This window comes from Pelophylax lessonae (assembly GCF_965119305.1).
Source record: "Pelophylax lessonae genome assembly, chromosome: 6".
NCBI lineage: Eukaryota > Metazoa > Chordata > Amphibia > Anura > Ranidae > Pelophylax > Pelophylax lessonae.
Window position 1 is genome coordinate 124,419,347 of NC_138773.1, and position 22,434 is coordinate 124,441,780.

The 22,434-nt window shown below is 49.2% G+C and overlaps 1 protein-coding gene across 1 annotated transcript in view; it reads right to left on the reverse strand.

Annotated features, from left to right (window-relative positions):
- LOC309558183 (BOS complex subunit NOMO3-like) overlaps positions 1-22,434 on the reverse strand; it is a 236,509-nt gene that overhangs the window by 170,007 nt on the left and 44,068 nt on the right. The window contains exons 7-8 of the mRNA XM_082261194.1: positions 18,555-18,707; positions 452-589 (exon numbers count right to left, since the gene is read on the reverse strand). Coding sequence (XP_082117320.1) covers positions 452-589; positions 18,555-18,707 — 291 coding nt within the window. The remainder of the gene's footprint in view (positions 1-451; positions 590-18,554; positions 18,708-22,434) is intronic.

Consider the following 22,434-nt stretch of genomic DNA (forward strand, 5'->3'; position numbering starts at 1 on the left):
AAGAGGATGGGGCACACTCAAAAGAACTTGGTACCAAAGGAGAGAAGACTTTCCGGCCAACCCACTGTGGCTGGTGAAACTCGATTTGGGAGCACAATTTGACACTGGAGATAACCAGGGAAAATTCTCTAAAACTAGCCAGTGAAAGTCCAACTATCTTTTCTCTTAATCAGAAATGAAGATGTCCTACTATCTAGGTCATTAGCTAAAATTAAACTCTGCCTTCCAGTACAAAGGGATATAACACACACTTCAGGTATATACGTCACCTCACCTCATTAAAGCATTTGCAAAAAAACTGAGGCAGGATTACTGTAATAATGCATAGCCCTTGTTAGCAAGTTTAGATACTAAAGCTTGCCATGGTAAGATCCAGCTAAGAAGGGATTCACACTGACACTGGAGCTAAAATGCAGATGGTTCATCAGACAGGAAAACTCCTTATACTTACCACACTATAATCCCCACTTGGTAGTGACAGGAATGTAAAAGATCCATCATCCTTAGATGTGACATGACACAGATAGGAAATCATCATATCTTTACCCGGAAAGCTCTCGATTGGTACCAGATTGCAACCCAAAATATCCTAAAATATCAAAAAATGATGTAAGCAAAACCAGCAATTGTATATAATAAAAAAGTGTGGGTAAACATAACAATTAGCAAACAGCATTAGACATGAAGAAGATTCTTTAATAAACTGCGAAACATTTTTACATTTACAGAACAAGTCCAGATGAATGTACATGACCGACCGATACTAGCTATCACAACTGACCCAACGTATTATCTAACAGACTCTTTCACATTGATAAAAAGGGATAAAGAAGGCTACATGCTGCTTCCTCCAAAAAACTAAGGCAGTTAAATAAAGTATATGTAGACCAAAATAAAATCCTCTATAAAGCTTTAAAGTGTAAATTTAACATCTGAAATAATTTGCAATACTTCACAGGCAATATCAGTTTTAGGTTGACAATGCTCTGTCACTGTCTCCCAATTGTACTCTTCCATTTCCTGCCTGTCACGCAAGCTTCCGATGGAGTTTACAAGTGGCCATTTCGGTACATATTATGTAGGCATGGTCCTCGATTATCGTCAACAACCAATGCTGAGAAATTCCATGGAGCTATTGCTCCAGTGCATGCACGTGAACTGGGAGTGCCTGCAATGATGCTGCAAGAAATCAGCATCACTAAAACCATAAAAGACCAAAAAATTGGATTTTTGGCTTACCGTAAAATCCACTTCTCTGATGTTCATTGACAGACACGGCTCCTGTCATTTTTAACCACTGGGTTAAGCTGCCCCCTACATGAGTAGGACACTAGGCAGAAAAAACTTCTGGCTACATCCATGTGCAGTCCCAGGGGGTATACTCCCTCTTCCTGCTATGGTCACTCAGTTTTGATGCTAGCAGTGTCAGGAGAAATATAACTTCACAGAGGGGTGGGTGCTGTGTCCCTCAATGAACATCAGAGAAATGGATTTTACGGTAAGTCAGAAATCCCATTTTCCCTTTCGTTCTTTGATGGACACAGCTCCTGTCATTCTAGACCCTTGGGACATCCCAAAGCAGTGTTAAACATGAGGGGTAGGAAACAGCATAAAATTCCCAAAGGCTAAACAGTAGCCAACCAGACAACAGGGGCTAACAACCAATACAACTGGAGTCCACCTGAAAAAGAAAAAAAAAAAAAAAAAAACAATACACCCTCAAAGAGCAGCCTGCATAACTTTGCGGCCAAAGGAAGCATCTGCAGATGCCAGTACATCCACTTTATAAAACTTTGCAAAGGTTTGCACCAACGACCAGGTGGCTGCTTTGCAAACCTGTGTCACTGATGCCTGATGACGGAAGGCCCATGAGGCACTAAGCGCCCTAGTAAAGTGCACCTTGACAGGAAAAGGAGGAACCTGATGCTGGATGGAATAGGCCTGAACCACCATCTGTCTGATCCATCTGGAAATGGTCGGAGAGGAAGCGGACAACCCTTTGCAAGGTCCATCCATGAGCACAAAGAGTCTGATCTCTTGAAAAACTCAGTAGCTGCCAGGTATACCCAAATTGCCCGGACCAAATCCAAGGCATGCAAGGTAATTTCCTTTGAATGTTTAGGCCTAGGACACAGGGAAGGCAACACAATGTCTTAATTTAAACAAGTCAGAGACCACCTGAGGAAGGAATGACGGACAGGGGCGAAGCACCACCTTATCCTTGTGAAACACCAGATAAGGTGAATGACAGGATAACGCCGCCAGTTCCGACACCCTTCGCGCAGAGGCGAAAGCCACAAAAAAGGCCACCTTCTGGGACAGCGTAAGCAGGGGAATTTCCTGAATATTTTCAAAGGGAGGTTTCTGTAGAGCTGAAAGCACCAAATTAAGATCCCAAGGTGGCAACGGAGTCCGCACTGGAGGAAACAAATGTTGGACACCCTGAAGAAAAGTATGCACCAGGGAGTGTGTGGCTAAAGGTCGTTGGAAGAATGCCGCCAAGGCCGATATCTGGCCCTTGATGGTATTTAATTTTTGTTTAACCCCCAGTTGAAGGTTAGGTTAAGATCCAAGCCACAGAGAAGGAGGGAGGATGAACCCCAAGAGACTCACACCACGCAATGTATATCTTGTACGTACGATAGTAGATCTTCCTAGAAGAAGTAGATTTCCTAGCCTTTAACAATGAAGGAATCACCGACTCAGACAAACCTCTATCCTTCAGCACCTGGCATTCAGCCAAGCCGCCAAAGACAGCGATTGTAAAGCAGGATGGAAGAGCAGTCCTTGGGACAGCAGATCCTCCCAGAGAGGAAGCTTTTAAGGAATGCCAGTAACCAGCCGCACTAGATCGGCGTACCAAGCTTGGCAAGGCCAGTCCGGGGGCCACTAAGATGACCACAATCCCATCTGCCTCGCTCCTGCGTAGAAGTCTGGACAGAAGCTTACGAGGAGGGAAGGCATAGATCAGACGATATTGCGCATGTGTTGGCCCGCCAGTGGATCCCTTGACTGAGCCTCAAACCTCTGCACCTTTCTATTGAGCAGAGACACCAACCAATCCACCCCGGGGTGCCCCACCGGAGACACAGCTGATGAAACACCTTCAGATGAAGGGACCAATCCCCGTTGGCCAACACCTTCCGACTGAGGTAATCCACCTGACAATTTTGCACCCCAGGAATGTGTACGACGGAGGGGGCTGGAACAAACCTTTCTGCCCACCTTAGAATGCCAGCTACCTCTTGTGCCCCCTTGGCGATTGACATAAGCCACGGTCATGGCACTGTCTGATTGAATGAGCACTGGTCATCCCTGAAGACAATCCGTCCAATGATCCAGACACAATCTGATCGCTCTGGGTTCCAAGACATTGATCAGTAGTCTGGACTCTTCCAGTGTCCAGATCCCCAGAGCAGAATGCTTGCCGAGGACCCCTCCCCAGCCGGAGAGACTGGCATCCATGGTGACCACTGTCCAATAAAAGGGAGGGAGAATTTTCCCAGCCGAAGCCCCATATCAGAGACTCCGTCGTTTCCTGACTCTGCTGGATCGAATTGTCCAGAGACTGTGGAGTCTTGTCACACTTGGTCAGAATCTCCCTTTGCCGGGACCTCATATGGAACTGTGCAAAAGTAGATACCTTCAGGCCCAGCACCCACATGCAAATCTGGAGGGATGACCATTTGTTGGACAACAGGATGCAAATTGCAGTCTGCAATTTCTGGAGTTTGTTTAAAGGAAAGTCCAGAGTCAGGCCCAAATAGTCCAGCTTTGTGGATGGAACCAGGGCAGACTTCTGAAAATTCAGAATCCAGCAGAACTCCCGCAGAGATCTTATTGTGATCTCCAGGTTCTCAACTAGAGCAGAGGGCCATTCTGCTTGCAGAAGTAAATCGTCCAAGTAATCCAGTACTGCGATCTCCCATTGGCGTAGCAAGGCTACGACCGGAGCCAACACTTCTGTGAAGACCCGAGGCGCGAAGGTGAGACAAAAGGGTAACACCACAAAAAACTGATAATGCTCCTCTCCCACAGCAAAGCTGAGAAAACGCTGGTGACTGGCACATATTGGAATGTGAAGATGGGCATCCTTGATGTCTATAGAGGGGAGGAAATCCCCCCCCACTGATGCAGGGATGCCACCACCGTTTGAATGGCCTCCATTCTGAACTTCTATACCTGCACAAAGCAGTTTAGCGCCTTGAGGTACAGGATTGAAAGCGCTTTACCTTTCTTCCTGGGGACTGTGAACAGATTTGAGTAAAGACCCTGAAAACATACCAAAGTCAGAACCAGAACAATCATCCCTTGAATGAACAGGTCTTGTACCGCCCCAAACAGACCCTGTAACCAGTCTGGGGACAGGCGCAGGTTGGAAGGAAAAACCTTGCAGGGGGAAAAGAGCGAAACAATCTTGTAGCCGGACCGAAAGACTTGGTGGACCCACTTTTCTTGTACCAGGGAAGTCCACAGGTTCGCAAACCAGCGAAAATATTCCCACACCCCCGATACGGGTGAGGGCGCACCTTCATGCAGAAGAAGCCTTGCCCATGGGTCTGGGGGAAGCCTGCTCTCGGCATGCCAGACCAGGATCATTTGGATCCACCAGAGGCCCTGAAAGGCTTCACGCCCTTGTCAGTTGACCCTGAGGGATGAAAAAAAAAAAAAAAAAAACTTATGAGCCGAGAAGGAAGGTCCACGTCTACGAAGAGGTTCCTTGCCCTTAGTAGCCTGCGGAAGAAAGATACTCTTCCCCCGTGGGACCTTTAATGATGTCATCCAGAGTAGCTCCAAACAGGCGATCTCCTTAAACGGGAAGATCAGTCAAGACCTTTTTAGAAGTCTGGTACGCAGACCAGCATTTGAGCCAAAAGACACGCGAAGGACTACCACCAAAACAGAGAGGCGAGCCATCAGGGGAGCCACATCCAAGGGTGCATCACAGAAAAACTGCAGCCTATGGACCAGCTGGTCTGCCAGCTCAGCAAAGGCAGGGGGAGCTGTTCTCCCTCCAGGTCACAGTGTAGGAGCTTAGCCCACTCGGTCAGAGTTTGCGACAACAGGGAAATGGTAAATACTGGCCTCATTGAAAAGCCAGCTAAGGTGTACATAGTGTGGGCCACAGCCTCCGCCTTCCGGTCAGCCAGGTCCTTAAAGGTCGGGGACTCTTCAACCGGAATCATGGTTGCCTTGTTTAAACTGGAAACCAGAGGGTCCACCACCGGTGGCACAGTCCACTTCTTAACCACTTCTGAACCAGGCCTTTTTCTGACACTTGTCAGAAAAAAATTTTGTAAGAAACTGGATTCTTGACTTACCGTAAAATCCTTTTATCTGAAGTTCATTGACAGACGCAGCTCCATAATCTTCTTAACCATTGGGTTATGCTGCCCCCTACAGGAGTAGGACGTATAACACTAGGCAGGAAAACAACTTTACCACGCCTATGGGGCAGTCCCTGCAGGTATATACCCACACACTCTGCTATAGCCTTCAGTTTTGTTGCAAGCAGTGTTTAGAAGAAAAAAACCCCATCCCACTCATAATTAGAGGGGCGAGTGCTGCTTCTGTCAATGAACTTCAGAGAAAAGGATTTTACGGCAAGTCAAAAATCCAGTTCTCTATCGTTCATTGACAGACACTGCTCCATATTCTTCTTGACCATTGGGGCGTCCCAAAGCAGTATTTACATGAGGGCTGGGAAAACAACGCAGAGAAAGAATGCAATTCCCCAAAAGCTAAACTTAGCCAACCAAGTAACATGGAGCTCAACCAGGAACAACTTGAGCGCACCTAAAAAAAACATACACCCTCAAAGAGAAGATTTTCTTTTTTAAACCACAGCCTGCAAAACCTTGCGGCCAAAAGAAGCATCTGAGGAAGCCAACACATCTACTTTGTAGATTTTTGTGAACGTGTGCACCGACGACCAAGTTGCCGCCTTGAAGACTTGCATTACTGATGCCTGAAGGCGAAAAGCCCAAGAAGCACTCAGTGCCCTAGTAGAATGCGCCTTCACAAAGGAAAGGTGGAACCTGACCCTTCAGAGAATAAGCCTGTACCACCATCTGCCTGATCCATCTGGATATGGTCGAAGCAGACGCAGCCAATCCCTTTCGAGGTCCTTCGGTGAGGACAAAGAATCTTATTTTCTGAAAGATTCAGTAGCCGCCAGGTAAACTAATTGCATGGACCACATCCAAAGAATGCAAAGCAACGTCCTTGGGATGCTTGGGCTTAGGACAGAGTGAAGGCAGCACAAGGTCTTCATTCAGATGAAAATCAGAAACCACCTTAGAAAGAAACGACTGATTAGGTCGAAGTACCACTTTATCTCCGTGGACCAACAGATAAGGAGAACGGTAGGACAGCGCCGCCAGTTCAGATACTCCGTGGACTAGTAATAGCCACCAAAAAGGCAACCTTCTGATATAGTGTATGCAGAGGAATCTCCCAAATGCTCTCAAAAAGGAGGTTTTTGAAGAACAGACAATACCAAATTAAGATCCCGGGGATCGCCTCGGAGGATGTATATCACGAACGCCTTGTATAAAAGTAGCTAAAAGAGGTTTGTAAAATACAGCCAAAGCAGACACTTGGCCTTTGATAGTGCCTAAAGCCAACCGCTGTTCAACCCCTTTTTGAAGAAAGATCAAAATCCTAGCCACCGAAAAAAGGAGAGGATGCACCTTCAGCGATTCACACCATGAGACGTACAATTTCCACGTACGATGATAGATCTTCCTAGAAGTAGACTTTCTAGCCTTCAACAGTGTAGGAATCACTGAATCAGAAAGACCTCTATCCTTCAATACCTGGCTTTCAACAGCCACACCATTAAAGCCAGCGAATGTAAAGCAGGATGGAAGATCGGCCCTTGAGACAGCAGGTCTTCCCTGAGAGGAAGTCTCCAAGGAGCATCGGTGACCAACCTTACCAGATCTGCGTACCAAGACTGGCGAGGCCAGTCTGGGGCCACTAGAATAACCAGAATTCCTTCCACCTCTATTCTGCATAGAAGCCTCGGCAGGAGTTTCAGCGGAGGGAACGCATAGATCAGCCGATATTGACCCCAAGGAGCCACCAGTGCGTCTGTGGCGTCAGCCAGAGGATCCTACAACCTGGCTACAAACCTCTGAACCTTCTTGTTAAAATCAAGAAGCAAACAGGTCAAAACTGGGTGTTCCCCACCATACACACAGGAGGTGAAACACCTCCCGAGTGCAGGGGCCACTCCCTCAGTATCTCGGCCACCTCCCGGGCCGCCAAGACACTCTTGGTGCCCCCTTGATGATTGATTTAAGCCACGGCCGTGGCATTGTCTGATTGAATCCGGACTGGACAACCCTCTAAACGATTTGTCCAGTGACGCTCGGAGTTCCAGAATATTGATCGGAAGTCAGGACTCTTCTACTGTCCAAGACCCCTGGACACACGGCTTCCCCAGCACTCCTCCCCAGCTGGAAAGGCTTGCATCTGTGGTTACCACAGTCCAATACAGTGGAAGGAAGGACTTGCCCTGGCATAGTGCTAACGAGTGAAGCCACCATAATAGAGCAGTCCTTGTGTTGTGACTCAACCGAATCATAGTGTCCGAAGACTTTGGATCTTTGTTCCATTTGACAAGAATCTCCCTTTGTAAGGGTCTCATATGGAGCTGTGCAAACTGAACCACCTCGCAAGTTGAGACCATCAGAGCCAAGGCCCGCATGCATGTCCGCAGAGAGGACAGATTGCTGGCTGACAGCAAACAAACAAATTGCCCCCTGCAACTTTTGTAGCTTGTCCGGGGGAAGAAAAAGCCTCGCAGAAGCCGAGCCTAGAGTCAGGCCTAGATAATCCTGTATTAAAGATGGTACCAGGGCAGATTTTTGAAACTGATGTTTCAACCGAACTCTTGCAGAGTCCGTACAGTGATTGTCAAGACGCCCAACAAGGCTGAATGTGAGAGTTTGCTCTTAAGAGGTGATCATCCAGGTACCCCAGTACCGTAATCCCCCGTTGTCGCAGTAATGCCAACACTTTAGTGAAGACCCTGGGGGCAGAGGCGAGACCAAACAGTAACGCCACAAATTGATGATGCTCTTCTACAGTAAAGCAAAGAAAACGTTGGTGTCCAGCTTACAGGGATGTGCAGATATGCGTCCTTGATATCTATGGAGACAAAAAAGTCTCCTTGGTGTAGAGACGCCACCACCGTGCGAATGGACTCCATTCGAAACTTCTGAACCTGCACAAAGCAGTTCAGAGCCTTGAGCTCCAGGGTTGGTAGAACCCCTGAAAGCGTTCCCGAGAAGGAACCGACTCAATCACACATTGCCACAGCTGATTTTGTACCGCCTCTCGTAGATGCCTTAACCAGTCTGGAGATAGGAGTAAATTGGACAGAAGAAGCTGTCCGTCAGTCAAGACCGGAATTCGATCTTGTAACCCGATGGGATCAGTTCGTGGACCAATTTGTCCTGAATTAAAGAGTCCATTGTCGCGGAAAGAATCAAAGACGTCTCCCACCCCAGTTATGGGTGAAGGCGTCCCTTCATGCAGACGAGGATGTGTCCGCAGATTGGTCTGTTCTCGGCCTACCCGACCATGTTTTCTTGGAACCCCCAGAAGACCTGAATGGCTTAGCTCCTTTTTTCTGCGACCCGGAGTTATCCAAACAACCTGTCCCCCATAAAGGGAAGGTCAGAAAGAGCCTTTTTAGCCACACCATGCGCCTAATAGCAATCCCCACCGCAGACACTCCAGTGGAGCCACATCCAGAGACAGAAGGGCTTGGACCATTTGGTTCATTCGTTCTATCAGGCTCGGTGAGAGCTGCTCCGTTTCCAAGCCACCTTTTAGCAACCTTTCCCATTCTGTAATGGTCTGTGACACCAGAGTGATCACAAGGGACCGGTTTTAGTATTGAGCCCACTAATACATGCAAATAGCGGGTCAGAGACTCAATCCGTCTATCCACGGGGTCTATGGCATAGGGGGTCCCCAGGAAGAGACCGCACAAGGACAAACCCCCCCCCCCTGCAGAACCGCCGCAGCTGCCGCAATTCTCCTGCCTCCCTGAGGTAGGAACCTGCTTGTGGGGGGAGCCTAAGGGGGGCCTAGTTTCACCGAGAGGCCAGGCGAACCGAGGCATATCCGAGGGCCTGACTTTCCCAGGGAGGTGGCCCACGTCCAACCCGAAACCGCAAGAGAAATGGGGGGGACACTTACTCACCATACCAACAGCAGCAGGTGGGCACCACTCCGAACAGACCACCTCTCCACCCGGGGTGGAGGTGCTGACGGCCAGGGTGTACGCTGCGATTCAGGGCATCCCAAGTCGTGTGCATCCTGACAAGGTGTTTCACTCGCAGGCCAGCCCCCGTCCTTCAGGGTTCTGTCGTGGCAAGACCTAGTGCTGGACTATAACCTGCTCACGCTCGCTGGCCGGGCTGGGAGACCTTAAGGATCTAGCATATCCAGTCCGAAACCCAGCCGGCCGTTGCTTGTAGTTCTCTCAGAAACAAACTAAAAAGTCTAACAAAAAGGTTCCCAAAAAAAAACAGCCAAGACTGAAGTCACAGAAGGGTACTAGGTCCTACTCCTAAACTAGGCAAAAACAAACTGAAGGCTATAGCAGAGTGTATGCCTGCAGGGACTGCTCCATAGGCATGGTAGTTTTTTCCTGCCTAGTGTCCTACTCCTGTAAGGGGCAGCATAACCCAATGGTTAAGAAGAATATGGAGCTGCGTCTGTCACTGAACGATAGAGAAAATACATTTTTTGAACAAACAAAATAAGAAAACAGTTAGCCCAATGTGAAAAATAATGTTACGCCGAGTAAATAGATACCCAACGAGTCCTGCTTCAAAAGTGCACATGCTCATGGAACGGCGACAAACATTGGTACTTAAAAATTCCCATAGGCGACATTTTAAAAATGTCTACAGGTTAACAATTTAGAGTTACAGGAGGAGGTCTAGGGCTCAAATTATTGCTCTTGCTCCAACGATCGCGGCGTATGGTTATAGAGCACCCTTTACATATGTGGGCGCAACTTGCGTATGCATTTGCTTCTGTGCGTTAGAAAACGGGAAGCTTTAATTTCTTTATTTTACCTTTTATTTTTATACTGTTTTTTTTTTTTTTTTTCTTTACCCCTTGGATTATTTTGATCCCTTTTATTCCTATTACAAGGATTGTAAACATCCCTTGTAATAGAAATAAGCACGACAGGACCTCTTTAATGTGAGACCTGGGGTCACTAAAAAAAGGGGGGGGGGGGGGGGGGAGTCCTTTTTTTTTCCCATGAAAAAAAAACAATTTTTGTAAAATCTTACCTGTAAAATTCCTTTTTCTGAGTCCTCCGACAGTCGCCGCCGCCTCTAAGTCATCACTGTTGGGTATTGACTTCCGCTCCGCAGGAGTAGCTAGGCATATAGACTTAGTCAAAAGACAAAAGGCATTAGCATATACACACCCATGGAGGCTGTCCCATCTGGTCAATACCCCCCTGCATAACCACTCCCAACTCAGTTTGGTAGCATAGCAGTAGGTAATAAGAACCCCAAAAGAGGGGCGGGGGCGGGGGCGGCGACTGTCGGAGGACTCCGAGAAAGGAATTTTACAGGTAAGATTTTACAAAAATTCTGTTTTCTCTTACGTCCTCCGACAGTCGCCGCCGCCTCCAAGTCATCACTGTTGGGATGTCCCAAAGCAGTATAGACATGAGGGGTGGGAGAAGCAACCGTAGAAAAGGCAACGCAGTACCCACATCAGAGAAAGGAATCTTACATGCACCGTAAGAGAACCAACTGGGCAACAGAAAAAAAACAATGCTCAACAGGAGCAACAGCCCAGGAAAGCAAATGCCAACAGCCAGGGACCCAGAAAAAAAACACAAGGGTTCATCATGGCACTGCCGCACTGAGAACCTTGCGGCCAAAGGAGGCATCGGCTGATGCCAGAACGTCTACTTTGTAGAATTTGAAAAAAGTGTGCACCGACGACCAAGTCCCAGCCTTGCACACCTGGGCCACCGAGGCCCTATGCCAATAGGCCCAGGACGCACTCACAGATCTGGTAGAGTGCGCCTTAACAGGGAAGGGTGGAACCCGTTCCTTCAAGGCGTAAGCCTGTTCAATGGTCTGTCTGATCCATTTGGCAATAGTCGCTGGGAAGCAGCCATGCCCTTCCGAGGTCCCTCAGGAAGGACAAAGAGGGAATCCGTTTTACGAAAAGATTCCGTAGATGACAGGTAAACCCTGATCGCCCTGACAACATCCAAGGAGTGTAGAGCAACCTCCTTAGGATGCTTAGGCTTCGTACAAAGCGAAGGCAGGACAATGTCCTCATTAATGTGGAACTCAGAGACCACCTTAGGAAGAAAGGAGGGCTGCGGACGCAAAACCACCTTATCCCGGTGAATCACCAAGTATGGAGAACGGCAAGATAACGCTGCCAGTTCCGACACTCTGCGAGCCGAAGTGATCGCCACCAAAAAGGCAACCTTCTTAGACAGCAGAGGCAACGATATCTCCCAGAAGGGAGCACGTTGTAAACACGGACAGAACCAAGTTCAAGTCCCACGGAGGTAAAGGCTCCTTCCTGGGAGGAGCCAAATGTCGCACACCTTGAATGAAGGTGCGAACCAGAGAAAGAGGCCACAGGGCGTTGGAAAAGAATAGCCAGTGTGGACACCTGGCCCTTGATCGTGGCCAGCGCCAGGCGCTGGTCCACTCCCACCTGGAGAAAAGCCAACACTCTCGACACCGAGTACGAGCGAGGGGGAGAACCCCCTGGACTCGCACCAGGCGAAGTAAGCCTTCCAGGTACGGTAATAGATCTTTCCAGAGGAGGTCTTCCTAGCCTTGACAAGAGTAGGGATGACCTCAGAGGAGAGACCCCTGTCCCTCAGGACCTGGGTCTCAACAGCCAGCAACTGTAAAGCAGGATGGAAGATTGGACCCTGAGACAGGAGATCTTCCCCCATGGGCAGCCGCCACGGAGGCGCCACTGCCAGATGAACAACGTCGGCGTACCAGGACCGGCGTGGCCAGTCTGGAGCCACCAGAATCACCAGGTGCGGTTCCGAGGCTAGCCTGCGGAGAAACCTGGATAGCAACTGAATCGGAGGAAAGGCATACATCAGACGATACTGATGCCAAGGAGCCACCAACGCATCCGAGGCGACTGCCAGAGGATCACGTGTTCTTGCCACGAACCTTTCCACCTTTCGATTTAGTCGAGATGCGAACAGATCCACGTCCGGGGATCCCCATCTCGCACACAGCCTGTGAAAGACCTCCGGGTGCAGGGACCATTCCCCCTGGTCCAGGGTCTGGCGGCTCAGATAGTCGGCCTGCCAATTCTCCACACCCGGAATGAGAACTGCTGAGACATGAGTCTCGGCCCACGATAGAATGTCGGTCACCTCCCGGGCCGCACGAGCACTCCTGTTGCCCCCTTGGTGGTTGATGTAAGCCACCGCGGTAGCATTGTCCGTCTGTACTTGGACAGGAAGGCCCTGAAGACGGTCCGACCACTGGAAGAGACAGTTTTATCGCTCGCAATTCCAGCACATTTATCGAGGGAGGACTCCTCCTCCGACCAAGAGCCCTGGGCAGACAGGTTGCCCAGGACTCCACCCCAGCCCGACAGGCTGGCACCCGTGGTAATCACCGTCCACACCAACGGACAGAAGGACTTGCCTTCCGCCACAGACGGGGACTGGAGCCACCACAGAAGAGCCAATCTGGTCTGACGACTCAAGGAGACACTCAGATCCAGGGACTGAGGCCCACCTGGCCAGGATCTCCGTTTGGAGAGCCCGCGTGTGAAACTGAGCAAAGGGTATCGCCTCGAAGGCTGACACCATCAACCCCAGAGACCTCATACAGGTTCTGAGTGACGAGGACGGGTTGTCCCTGAGGGACCTGATCTCGTCCTGCAAGGTCCGGAGCTTGTCCTCCGGCAAGAACACCTTTGCCTGAGCAGAGTCCAGAATCATTCCCAGATAAGGAAGACGAACCGATGGAGACCACGCCGATTTTTGAACGTTGATGGTCCATCCGAACTCCTGGAGCGTCTGTACCGTGGTGGACAGATCGCGCACTAGGTCCTGGCTGGCACGTGCCCTCAGAAGGAGATCATCCAGGTAGCCCAAGACCGCAATGCCCTGTGCCCTCAGTAGGCCCAGAACCGGAGCCAGCATTTTGGTAAAAACCCTGGGTGCCGAAGCGAGACCGAAAGGTAACGCCACAAACTGGTAGTGGTCCTCTGCGATAGCAAACCGAAGGTACCGCTGATGACCTTCGAAAATGGGGATGTGCAGATACGCATCCTTCAGATCTATCGAAGCCAGGAATTCCCCTGAGCTCAGAGAGGCCACCACCGAATGGAGAGAGACTCCATACAGAACTTCCGAACACGCACGAAGCGGTTGAGCGATTTTAGGTCCAGAATAGGACGCACTTTGCCCTCCTTTTTGGGCACAGTGAACAGATTTGAATAAAACCCCTAAAACCTGTCCCAATGAGGCACCAGGACAATCACCCCCTGAGCAAGAAGGTCCTGTATCGCCTGGTGCAGGCCCTGGCCCAGGCCCTGCAGACGCCCCGGAGGCAAGTGAAGATTTGAGGGGGAAAAAAATCTGTCCGCCGGCCTGGAAAGGAATTCGACCTTGTACCCCGATCAAATGATTTCCTGAACCCACCTGTCCGATATCCGGAGCAGCCAAGGTTGGAGGAAACCGCGCAAACGTCCCCCCACCCCTGAAATGGGTGAGGGCGCCCCCTTAGGCAGAGGTGGACTGACCCGCCGAGCCGGCATTACCCGACTTCTGCTTACCCGCCCAGGGCTTCTTCTGGTTGCCCTGGGCCTTGAAGGGCTTGCCCTTGGATTGGTTCCGAAAGGCACGAAATGACCCCTGATTGGATCTAGGCGCAGAACCCCGCTTGCCCCGAAAGGACTTGTTCTTCGGGTTCTGGGGCATAGTGCTCTTGCCCCAAAAAGGCGAGAGCCAGCATAGGGAAAATCAGCAACTGTTTTCCGTGAGGACTGGTCGGCCGACCAGCTCTTCAGCCATATCAGTGGCCGGTTAAGCACCGCGACACTAGAGAGGCGAGCCACTAAAGGGGACTCATTCAAGGCCGCATCACACAAATACATGACTCCTTGGTGGATCTGATCCACCATTTCCAGCCGGGCAGGCGGAACACCATCAGACACAAGATTGCTCCTAAGCATCTTAGTCCAATCAGCCACCGCCTCAGCCACCAAAACGGACACGAAAACGGGTTTGAGCAACGAACCCGCCACCGTGTAGGAATGGCGGGCTAGAGACTCCAACCGCCGGTCCGTAGGGTCCCGGAACACCGGAGTATCCTCGGAAGGAACCAAGGTAGCCTTGTTTAACACGGCCACAGTGTGATCCACCTGTGGAGGCACACACCATCGTGATTCTGTAGCCGGCGCAAAAGGATAAAGCAATTTGAACCGACTAGGTACCAGGAATGGACGTTTCAACGTGCGCCACGTTTCATTAACAGTGAAATGAAATTCAGCTGGGTAGGGAAAAACCTGCACCGACTTGCGGGTCCTGTGCGTCCCAAACGAGGACACAACGCCCGGAGGACTGGGCTCATCCTCTAAATGCAGTGTCTCCTTAACAGAAACAATTAACTCATCCATGGTCGCCGGTTCTTCAGGCGACCCCGGGGAGGAGGTATCAACCCCCTCCACCTCAGCCTCCCCCTCAGACCCCGGGGGGTCCAAGGATGAGCGGGACCCTGAAAAGGGCACGCTAGCAGCAGCAGCCATATCACCATCTGAATCAGAAGAGACAATCTAGCCCTCTTTTTTGCAGCACGTTCAGCCATCAGCATTTCCATATTAGACACCAAAGTCGCCACCACAATAGCCAAATCAGGTCTCAGCGGGGCCACAGGAGAACTGGGAGCCCCCACCAGAGCTGGGGGGAATTTGCTATCCTGAGAATCCATTGCTCAAGGTTACAGAAAAAAAAAAAAACAGTGCAATAAAATGTGTACTGCCCCCTTTAAGATCGCTGCGGAATGCGCAGCCCACCGCTACAGCTACAGTGACAAAGACCCCCAAAAGGAGAAGAGAAAACTGAGCCAGATGCGATAATACAGAGTAATATTGAGAGCGATAACCTGCAGAGCCCGCAGAGTGTTGCTACCGATGTCCTGCTGCAGAGGAAAAGGAAGTGCTGCTGAAGTAGGCTGAACTATAGACTGCCAGACTTAGGGAAAATGGCTGCCCCATAGGAATGCATTGGAGGCTACGCCAAAATGGCCGCCGAACATGCGGTTGGACCGATCGTCCACCTCCCACAAAATGGCGGCAGATGGCGCCAAAATAGCAAGCAGTATCGCCCACAGAGAAGCTATACATGCCTGCCCATATCAAAGATGGCGTACCGTGCGAATTCACGCCGATGCGGTCGCCACACAAAAACGTCTGCACCCCCAACAATGCACCGAAGTGACACAGGGAAGGAGACCCCCAGAAAATATACAGTATCTGCACAAGCGATCCCCACAGGGACCGCATCAGGGAGTCACACAGGCACAGACATGGGGAACACACAGCAACACAGACTACCACCCCAGACAGAGGCCCCACACAGAAGTACTTACCTGTACCAGATGGCGTGGGATGCCTCTATGAACGGAAAACCGCTGTCCTCGTCTGACAGGGAGTGCCGTGAGCCAGTGACATCGCAGATGTGTCCTGTGAGGTAGCCACCTCACGGCTGCATCCCTGCGGCGAGCAGGGATGGGTCGTTCGTAATGCCAGGGCGAACTATAGCTGAACGCTCGATGGTGGGCTGGGGGTCCATCTGACCCTTCTGCCCTGGAGAACCAGAGCGGTTAGTCCGAATCCCAGCACCGCATGATCCGTCTTCATCCGAAGAAACGACTAACACTAGAAGCTGACAAAATAAACAGCTAGTAAAGTAAGAAAAAACTGACATTTTCAAAGAAAATCAAATAAAAGATTAAGAAGGCTGAGACTGAAGCCCCAGCACAGGGAAGCCTGACTACTCCTGACGCTAGGCAGATTAAAAACTGAGTTGGGAGTGGTTATGCAGGGGGGTATTAACCAGATGGGACAGCCCCCATGGGTGTGTATATGCTAATGCCTTTTGTCTTTTGACTAAGTCTATATGCCTAACTACTCCTGCGGAGCGGAAGTCAATACCCAACAGTGATGACTTAGAGGCGGCGGCGACTGTCGGAGGACGTAAGAGAAATTGGCTCTTTAAACCCGTTGATAGGACGCGATGTATGACGTTGCTCTGGCCCTCCAAGGCCATAGAGTCGAGTAGGGGCCATCTTGCCCTCACGTGACTTCTTGCCTGAGGGGACAGTGGACCGGATCTTTTTTCGCCCGTTACCGACGGGTCCGGTAAGCGGGGAAAACGACCGGGAGGCACCTCTGCTGCCACCCATCAAGGTGATCCCACTGTCCCACTGGAACCACCCTTATGTTAAAAGTGGATCGCCCGCAGTTTAAAAAAACACCGGTATTATGGCAGCTATCTGCTGCCATAACCCCGGTATTTAACGTCAAAATACAAATGTTAAACTGCGGCAGGCAGTCCGTAAGCGGTTAAAAAGGGACTCCTTGTAGGGGTAACGCCTAGGAAAAACTAGGATCCCCATGAGGACGCTTTGGTCGTCCCCACACTTTAGCGACAATTCTGTCAAAATAGGCAGGGAAAGAAAACATCTTTGCCGCTCTGGATGGCTTTCGAGTGCCAAAGGGTACCTGCGCCTCCGTCACAGCTTTAGCTGCGCCCTCCATCTTCAGGGTCTGGCGCACAGATACAATCAGTGCATCCACCAGTGCCTTTTCATGCGCGGTGGCAGACAGAGGAATCATCCTCACCATCAAAGGATTCCAGGCGCCTGATCGCAGACCCAGAAGGGGGGTGACCCACATTCACGGCGGCCAAATCAGATTCAGGATCTGATGAGACTGAGGAGACAGATGACGCAGGGGAAGGCTGGGGGCGCTTTTTGCTAGCCCGTCGCCCGCAAGCTGCCTCCTCCCAGGACACAAGGGACTCCAGGACCGCCGTCAGTGCATTGGGGTAGAGGGCCCCGCAGCCTCAGAGGGGATCAGGTGGGAAAACGTGCTCCAAAGACTCCATTAGTCACCAGGGGGACCCCGCAAAAAAGTGTAACACACTGCTAAGGGACAACCCCCACCATGCTGCAAGCACCACCCGGTTGCCAAGCACAAGGCACAGAGTCATCCTCAGGAGAAAGGGAGAGGACCCCACCAGACTCACCACCTGCTGACACAGGTACCTGCAACCACCAGGAGAATCTGCACAACACTTGCGGCAATCAGGAAGCTAAATGATCCAGGAGTCAGCACCAGGGGATAAGGAGGGTCTCCCACCGCAGAGATTGCCACCCATAGGACTCCACTGTCATGGCCGCCGCTGTTTGCAAATAGCAAACCACAAGAAAATGGTCACAGGACTACTCAAACATGGCCGCTGTGTATAGGAATACAAAGGCTACAACAAAATGGCGGCACCATGAGGCATACAGGGACCCAGAATTGGGAGACCAGGCCTCAGGACAGATCCTGGCAGGAGCTCCCACCTAGTACAAGTCCCCCACACAATCGATAGTCCAGACGCCCGAAGCACATCCCCCCCCCGGCCCATATCGCCAGTTAGCACCCTGCCCCCACCCCAGGAATGTGGCCAGACCACACAAAAAAAAAAAAATACATCCCCAAGGAGGGGCCCAAGTCCACTCCAAAACCCTCCAGTGGTAGAGGGAGGATAGCTACTCACCATACGGGGGAACTAGGTGGGCACTGCTCCAGACAGATCCTCCTCTCCATTGAAATGGGGGGGGGGGGGGGTGTTGGCCAGGAGGAACGCTGAGACTCAGGCCGAGGCCAGGTCGTATGGGACCTTGAAAGACGTTCACCTTGCAGGCCAGCCCCTGTCCAGTGGGGCTATGACACGGTAGACCTAGCGCGGAGCTGAGGTCTGTGCACGCTCGTTCACCAGACTGGGGTGACCACTGGATCTAGATTATCCAGCCCGTCGCCCAGTCCGCCCGTTGATAGTAGATCTCACAAAAAAAAACGTCTGCATGTTTATGCACTGCACCACAACCCACCTCAAAAGTAGCAGTGTACTTTGAAAAGAACAGATAGAAAACAATTGTTTTCTACATGTCCTGTCATTGAATGATATGGTGTGAGGGAGCCCTCGGGGTTGACATTTACATCAAGCTTTACAAAAAAAAAAAAAAAAAAAGGAAAAAAAGTCATGGGTAGGTCAAAAGAGGTCAGCTCTGTTATTACATTTGTAAAGAAACTAGTTAAGGAACTCCATAAATATGTAACCTACAGGGTCCTCAGACTTAACAGAAATGTGCACTTACCTCCATGCTGTCCATTGCTGCATATCAAGCCAAGAAAAATCCAGCTGCCAGTGGTATTCTTACCACCAGCAGCATGAGCAGACCTAATTATGTTCTATGCCTAGGACATTTATTTTGTTGCCATACCTCTCTTTTGATGGTTGATGAAAACAGTAGAAACATGACCCCTTTCATCGGTTCCCCATCACTACGAACTGAACCAGAAACATCATAACCAGCAACAATAAGAGGGCTAGAAGCATGAGAATTGGAATTCGTCACTTGAACCACTGTAGATGCCTAAAACAAAAGAAAATAAGGAAAAAACATTTGTATCCTAAAAGACAAATATATATTTTGGGAGAATGTTTAGATATCCCACCATCACATGACTGCTCTATTTTTTTTTTTAAGGTGCACTAGAAAAAAAATTGATTTTTATTAGAACTTACTGCAAAATCCGTTTCTCTGAAGTCCATTGACAGATGCAGCTCCTTTGCTTCTTATACCATTTGGGTTATGCTGCACCCTACAGGAGTAGTACTAGGCAGGAAAAAAACAGTTTACCACGCCTATGGGGGCTGTGCCTATAGGCATAAGCGCACACACCCTGCTCCAGCATACCAGTTTAGTTGCAAGCAGTGAGAAGACAAAAAAACATCTCCATATCAGAGGGGCGGGTGCTGCGTCTGTCAATGGACTACAGGCTTAATGAACACGTGGCGAACATTATCAAGGGGTTTCCCCAAACACAGCGTTTCTCGCCATTACGACCAGTGTCATGGGAGGGACCCCACCGGCACAGTGTTTATGGGCATAGATAGGTACACTAGTAGCTGGAGAGGTAGTAATTGAACACGAGGTGTATCCCAACTGGAAACCCAGTGGATCTATAGGGTTAAATCCTATAGTCCTCATGGTATGAACATAGACTGGGATATTAACTCCTTTATCAACAGCTCCTAGATTTTCCCCCTTTCGATAACTAGTTCTATGGTTTCTGGGCTTTTTTCTATATGTAAATGGTACCTGTTTTTATATTGTTTTTTATATTTCTACACACATTTTTACTGTTCGTATACGAGTTTTAATGTTTTTTACATTTTTAAGTGGTTCATTCTACGTGTTTTTTTAATTGTGTATTCCTGTGGGTGTCTCTGGTGGATAGTGTGGAAGCATTGTCAGCCCATCATATTTAGTTATATTTATTCCTGCATATTTGATACTTATTAGCAGGATATCAATGGCATAACTTGAGCAGGGATTGGTTTCCCCTGTTTTTGTTATTATAGTCTGGAGGATTTTTTCTATTTTGGTTTAAAAGTCTCACTCATAGCGCAGCACATCGGCACTAATTATCCTTTGGGTTTTTCTCCCTCTCTTTTTTTACCTTGCAGTGAGTTGCTTTTGTGTGCAGAGCTGTGGGCTGTTTAAAAGAAGTGCCTTGATTCCAACTGATTGGTTCCCGACAGTGCCTTCGGATTGGCTCCTGACGGAGGGTTCATGTTGGTAAGCTAGTGCACTTCCTTTTTGCATAAGGAACGTGTGGTTAGTATATGCGAGGAAGGAGGAGTCGGCTGGAACGCATGCCTCTCCTCCCCTTCCGCTGTTTTTGGGCCATTTAATGTGGGTGACGGGCGGCGTCTAGCCACGCCCCCTGATGACATCAACATCTGACGAAACCGGTAGGGGACCGGCAACGTCCTCATTGTATGCATCTCCCCAGCGTCTACCTGTCTTCAGCTAGAGGCTATACGGCTGCAGCTACCACACCGTCCACTACATGACTTCCCCACAGGAACCTGACTGTTGATGCTCGTTTTACCTAGATTAAATGTGAGAGTGTTACATTGGCTTTTTAAGCAATAAAGTGTTTGTGTTTCAACATACTACACTATGAGGAGTTTTTCTTCTTCACTCATATGATATTTGGGTTGACACCATTTCCTGTGAGGGGATCATCTTTGAGCGTGCAGAAGTTCTTTCTGTAGGAGAAGATTGCACATCTATCCATCCATTGCGGGGTGTGAGGAGTTCCCTTTAAGGCGTATTGAGATCCCTGTAATGGGGATCATATGCTTCCGGTAAGAGGCCACACATGTTGGTGACTGGTGGAGGTTATCTTTTCAACTTCATCACCTGGTTTATGGGACTTTTGTACAGGACTCCTCTCCTCATGGACTTTCCATTTATTTATTGATATATAGATTCATTTGTTTTTTATATATCGTTTATACCTTTATCTTAAGCACTGGCTGAGATCGAGAATATTGTATCAAGCGCTGCATACTTTGTTTCGAATGGACTACAGAGCAAAGGATTTTACGAAAAGTTCTTACAAAAATCCAGTTTTCTCTATCGTCCATTGATAGACGCAGCTCATATGCTTTCTTATACCATTGGGACGTCCCAAAGCATTGTAGGCATGAGGGGTGGGAAGAAAGCAAACCAAATAGTTAACGTAAACTCCAAAGGCTAAACTAAGCCAACTGGGTAACATGAAGCTCAACCAGGAACAGGAGCTCACCCATGAAAGAAAAAAAAAAGAGAAACAAGCTATTGTCTTTTAAACAGCAGCCTGCAAAACCATGCGGCCAAAGGATGCATCAGAAGATGCCAAACAAATCTACCTTGTAGAATTTTGTAAAAACGTGTGCACAGACGACCAAGTTGCCACCTTACAAACTTGCACTACTGTGACCTGATGGCGAAAAGCCCAAGAGGCACTCCGCGATCTAGTTGAATGCGCTCGGAACTTGTTGGTCCCTGTTTAGTTTTGTACCACGGATAGCAAACATTTGAGCTATGATGCTATGTATTGTTGATATCTGCTTTGCACGTTTTCTGGGAGTGCTCATTTGCACAGAGCCTGTTGAGGGCCTTGGAACCTGAACTCAGACTTTGTCCCACAGACTGCCATCACACACTTCAGTGTGCTGAACGGACTTTTTCACTGTACTTTTTCACGGGAGGACATTGACAATGCCAGCGGGAGAGGATGTCTATTCAGGACTGTCGCAGACTGGTTCACAGTCTGCTCAGAGACTATAACCCGATGGATCTTATGGAGGAAGAGGAGGTCTGAAGATTTCCCCTTCCCCCACTCTCCCTTGTGTGTCTTTGTCCATTCAATAAAGCTTCGGGCTCGTGATTTCATTCCCCTCCCCTTACCCCACTCTCCCCCCCCCCCCATCACACATGTTGCTTTTTTGAAATGTAATATTATATTGTTTGATAGATGCAACGTATAGACAACGTTTTTCAGACTGAATGTATTTGATTGAATGTATTTATTCATATGACCGGAAATGTATTGTAATGTAGTGTATTTATGCGCTGCGTCGCAGCACAGGGGAGAATGTACCCCGACAAAGTATTGTTTTTTGTATATCTTTTAGGCAAATAAGGATTACATTTTCAACAAAAAAAATAAAAAATCTGTTTTGCATACCATTAAACAAAGAATTATATATATATATATATATACACACATACATACACACATACATACACACACACACACTATATATATATATATATATATATATATATATATATATATATATAGCAGACTGCGCAGAGATATGCCCACAGAGACCCCAGTACTTTACCAACTCTCTGAGAAACCTCCAGAGCTGATCTGTGCAGCAGGAAAGTGAAAGTCACAGGATAGGACATCAGCCTGGATAGAATGTGAACGGTCACGCTGCTAGAGCTACACAAAAATGGCTGCCAATGCAAGTCTATGGGAAGCACAGGGAAAATGGCTGCACTATGCAAGTCAATGGAGAGAAATTCTAATATGCCCACACTAAAGATGGCGGCCCCCACAGCGTGCCATGCGGTCAGGGGACCCCCAAATCGGAGGACACAGAGGATTTACAAGACCCAGCAGGAAAAAGGTACAATTTTCAACCTCCCCCCCACCCCCACCCCAGGGCATCCGGTGCTGCAGCAATAGCGCCCCCGGGTGAAAACCGCAATAAGGGCAGGGGGCAGGGGAGGGGGGCAAGGCAGAGGGCCAGGC